Here is a 4,092-nt window from a genome sequence, read left to right as displayed (position 1 = left end):
CCCCCCACCAGTGATCGAGCTTTAGTCCCGGTTGGTGAATCTTTTGTCCGAGACTAACTTTAAACCGGGATAAAATGGGCTGCATGGAAGGTGAATTCTCTGCTAGTGACGAGTAGCAAACAATCGCTACCAGAATTTGGATTTTCCTTGACATTTGTGCATTATTCTTGAGGGACCAGACAAAGGAAGCATCCAAAGTATCCCCAGCTTATCATCACATAAGTGAAACAGTTTGTTTGGTCTGCACTAAATGGATCCGACGCATGCAAGCAGATAGTCAGACACAGCACCAGAGATGCTTAAATCTAAACTGTTTCACCAACTGACGATATGACCGATCACTGGGATCATCATTTTGCAAGGGTTTCTGGTTTATTTCAACGACACATGCATGACCTGCTTTAATTTGGAGACGGATGAATTTGGAGCACATTACAATTGGTTGACAAACTATAAAGATGGTAAAATCAGAAATATACACATATAAACTGCACACTTGAGGGATCGGAGCTGAAAGCCCTTATTTTTCAGTTACATACTCATAAACACATTATATAGTTTCTCCTCTCCTCCATGATTATCTTCCATTGACTCTTCTGCAGTTGGTACGGACCTCACCTACGGATGGGTCCGTCAGGGGCCTAATGTTCCCCATGTTGATCATGGACTGTGCAAAGCTCGCAAAGAAGGCGTCCTGGCTGCTCGCAAACTGGTCGACGATGGGTGCCGTGGTGCCCTGCGCCTGGGGCGACGACTTGAGCTCCTGGTCGGAGTTGAGGATACCCCGGTTCACCTCGATGTTGGTGTAGTAGTTGTTGTCGAAGGTGTCCGGTGTCGTCGGGTCGAGGTCGTTCAAGACCGAACCGTTGCCATTCCTCGGGCACCTCTGCGATAGGAACGCTCGGTAAGCCGAGTCCAGGGTCGGGTCCGGCATGTTGGTGCCGCTGAAGTTGTAGAGCCGGTCCGTGACGAACTGGCATTGTACCCGGCCGAACGTGTGCCCCCCTGTGGTCAAGAGAGACTAGTTTATCAGCTCAGGTTAAGGTAACAGTATCGAAGATGATAAACGTATGCTGCAGAGAGGTGAATTATCTGTACCTGAGAGGGCGACAAGGTCGACGTCGTTGAGGCTGAGGTTACTGAACTTCTGCTGAAGTACGGTGAGGTTGTCGGTGGGCGCCGGAAGATCCAGGGACCCGTTGAAGTCGGAGGTCTTGCCGTCCAGCCTTCCCAGAAGGACACCCCAACTGGGTCCTCCTGACTGCATGTGATGGCATGGGCGTGTGCATTATTATGTTTGCTAAGTTTACCAACCGATCCGTGTTCATCGTCGTTTTGCGATCATGCATGTGAATCGTAAGTCATATGTGCCCTCGCTGTTCTACGTAGATTCTTTGCCAAAACTTTTCACGTTCTAATTAGTTTATCAGAATAGCTAGTAAAAATAACCAAACAATCAGCAGACTGATTGTCCATTAATCATGGTTTGTTATGTAGTTTGGTAGCTACAAGTATACGCAAAAAAATAACCAAACAAGAACCTTGCTACCGTATAGCACTTAAGCTTTATCATCTAGTTTGATGGCTACAAGTGTACGTGTAAAGTCGTACTTTACAAGTGTATACGTAAGAAACTACATTAGCACTTAAGCTGTAGCATCTAGCATGATAACTACAAATACGAATAAAATTGTACTTTACATGCACGCACCGACACGTCCATCAAATCGTTCCTTCGAAACAAGACGTACGATGGTAATCGATGAAGCTATTATGGCATGCATGTTATTGACAGATGATCATCAATCGAGATGCCTGCCCGTACGTTCACTGCGACGTTGCACCTACCACCCTACTATACGTTGATCACAAATATTCTGTGCAGTAGTAGGACGTACCAGCTCGACGGAGATCTCTGCGGCGATGGCGAGGATGTCGGCGCAGGAGACGACACCGGGGCAGGCGGCCTCCAGCGCCGCCTTGGCGGCGTCCACGACCTCGAACCCGCGCGCCGAGGCGTTGTTGGGCGGCGACTCCTTCTCCGACTGCATCCCGGGGACTGTGTCCAGCAGCAGCGACCCGTCGCAGCCCTAGTAACAATTTAACACGGTTCGTCAGCAAAGAAAATGCGTCGTGAATCCGAGACGCTGATGTCCATGCATGAGCACACGGGCATGGCGGCATAGCAGAGAGAGGAAGGAAGGTAGTTACCTGGACAAAGCAGTCGTGGAAGTGGAGGCGGATGAGGCTGGCGAAGATGCGGGTGTCCGAGTCGTGCGCGTCGATGAGCACCTGCTTCACGGTGTCGTAGGCGTTGGGGCACGTGTCGTCGTAGTACTCCTCGCACAGCTGCGCCGTTGCGCCGTGGAGGCACAGGGCGGCCATCACCACCAGCACGCCGGCGACGACGGCGGCTGCACGAGGAGCAGAGGAAGAAGAAGCCATCTCTAGGAAAACTCTCTACGTCCGAAATGTCCACCGATGGAGAGACACGAGCACGGTGAGGCAGTCACGCTTCCCTGATTTTATAAGCAGAAGGTAACTAAGTACTAGTGTACTACTACTGCACCAATCATTGTGGTCGTTCGTTCACAAGTCAACATGATTTGCATGCATGATTCCCAATCACAAATTGTGTCGATTCCCAAAAAGAAAATCCCAAGTTGCATCTACGTACTGTGTTGGTTAAAATAATGGATCCATGTGCTGACAGATGTGTGGTTCAACCGTGGTCCAAAATAATTGACCTTCCGAATCATACATTGATGATCATTAAATTCATTATCATTCGAGACTCAAGGGGTATAAAAATTGGCTCCTCCAACGCCTTCTTTATTTCTGAGTGCCAACCACAAGTCTTTTATATTTTGCGCTACCTTCACATGCAAAGATACAAACAATAATGGGATCGACGACATGAGGCATGTGTCACCGATCCATGCCGGTTCCTAATACTAAGTTCACTATGAAGCTGCAATAGTGTTACAAGCTAGTCATCGTCCTCATTGATGGTGGTTTGATCACTCTCAGTCACCGTCTCAATTAACAACTGGCCTAATGCTTTCTGTTCGATAGAGATCGATAAACAGACAGTAGACACAAATATATACAAATGGGTCTATAGAAAGAAGTATATTAATGGATCTGGAGGATGGCCGAATATGCCTGAGCAATAACGCACGCATGATGGTCAAGATTTTTCAAACCTTCTGCCAGCTGCTCTATCTGCTGTCAGTATAAGTACTGCATTTTCTTGTGTACTAGCTGCACATGGATGTATTCGCAAGTACGTAGGGCTCTTGTTAGGTCCTGTACCTAATGCTGGTTGTGTTTTGTTGTTTGTGAAACTGGCTACTGTACTTGTTTTATGGGAGAAGTGCTTGTGACCTAATATGCTAGCATTGATAAGATTATCTTGTTGACAAGGGCTAGCTTTGGAATGACGATGTGATATAGTTCCGTGATAGGACATCAATGACATCAGCTATCTGGCATGCATCAAAATCTGTCTATTTGTTTCCACTTCAGCTTATAACCACTGTTTTTACAATCAGATGTAAAATAAACATAGCCTTGGTATTAATTGTAACATTATTAACACAAAATTCTGAAAGTTCCTAAAGAAATCACCTTCTTCCAAGCATGGCCTAAATGTTTTTGCTACATGAAATTCAGGTTCCTAAACAAGTTCCAGAATCCAGAGTGACAAGTCTAAAGTGATCTGTAAGTACAGTAAAAAACAAATGCATGTGCTAATATACGAGAGACACCAGTCTCCTTTCCGATAGTACTAGTATACAATCATGCCTTGACCTACTCCTTATTATGTATATCCTTATTCAGTCTACAACAAAAATTAAAATTCATATGAACTTTTTCATTCCTATTAATAATTGGCGGCTATTATTTGTTCTCTTGTACTTCATTTGTTCCAAATTGTAGGTCGTTTTGACTTTTCTAAATTCATAGAACCTAAAAAGTTAAAACAACCTACAATTTGAACGGAGGGAGCAGTACAGAAGAACCGGGGACCAGTAGTAAACCAAATGAAGTTGCAGGGGCAGCTCAGAACATCTATCCTCGTTGCTACCA

General features: G+C 45.8%; 1 protein-coding gene across 1 annotated transcript; it reads right to left on the bottom strand.

The window, feature by feature from the left end:
- Positions 1-353: 353 nt before the first annotated feature.
- Positions 354-2,516, bottom strand: LOC117836271 (peroxidase A2). Its single transcript, XM_034715663.2, has 4 exons — positions 2,212-2,516; positions 1,899-2,090; positions 1,099-1,261; positions 354-1,005 (listed from the first exon to the last, which is right to left on the bottom strand). Exons 1-4 carry the CDS (start codon positions 2,443-2,445, stop codon positions 578-580), a joined length of 1,017 nt encoding a protein of 338 aa, XP_034571554.1. The 5' UTR covers positions 2,446-2,516; the 3' UTR covers positions 354-577.
- Between the last annotated feature and the right edge of the window lie 1,576 nt (positions 2,517-4,092).

This window comes from Setaria viridis, chromosome 9, assembly GCF_005286985.2.
Source record: "Setaria viridis chromosome 9, Setaria_viridis_v4.0, whole genome shotgun sequence".
Lineage (NCBI taxonomy): Eukaryota > Viridiplantae > Streptophyta > Magnoliopsida > Poales > Poaceae > Setaria > Setaria viridis.
Note: the sequence above shows the minus strand (reverse complement) of the source record. Positions and strands in the feature narration are given on the sequence as shown.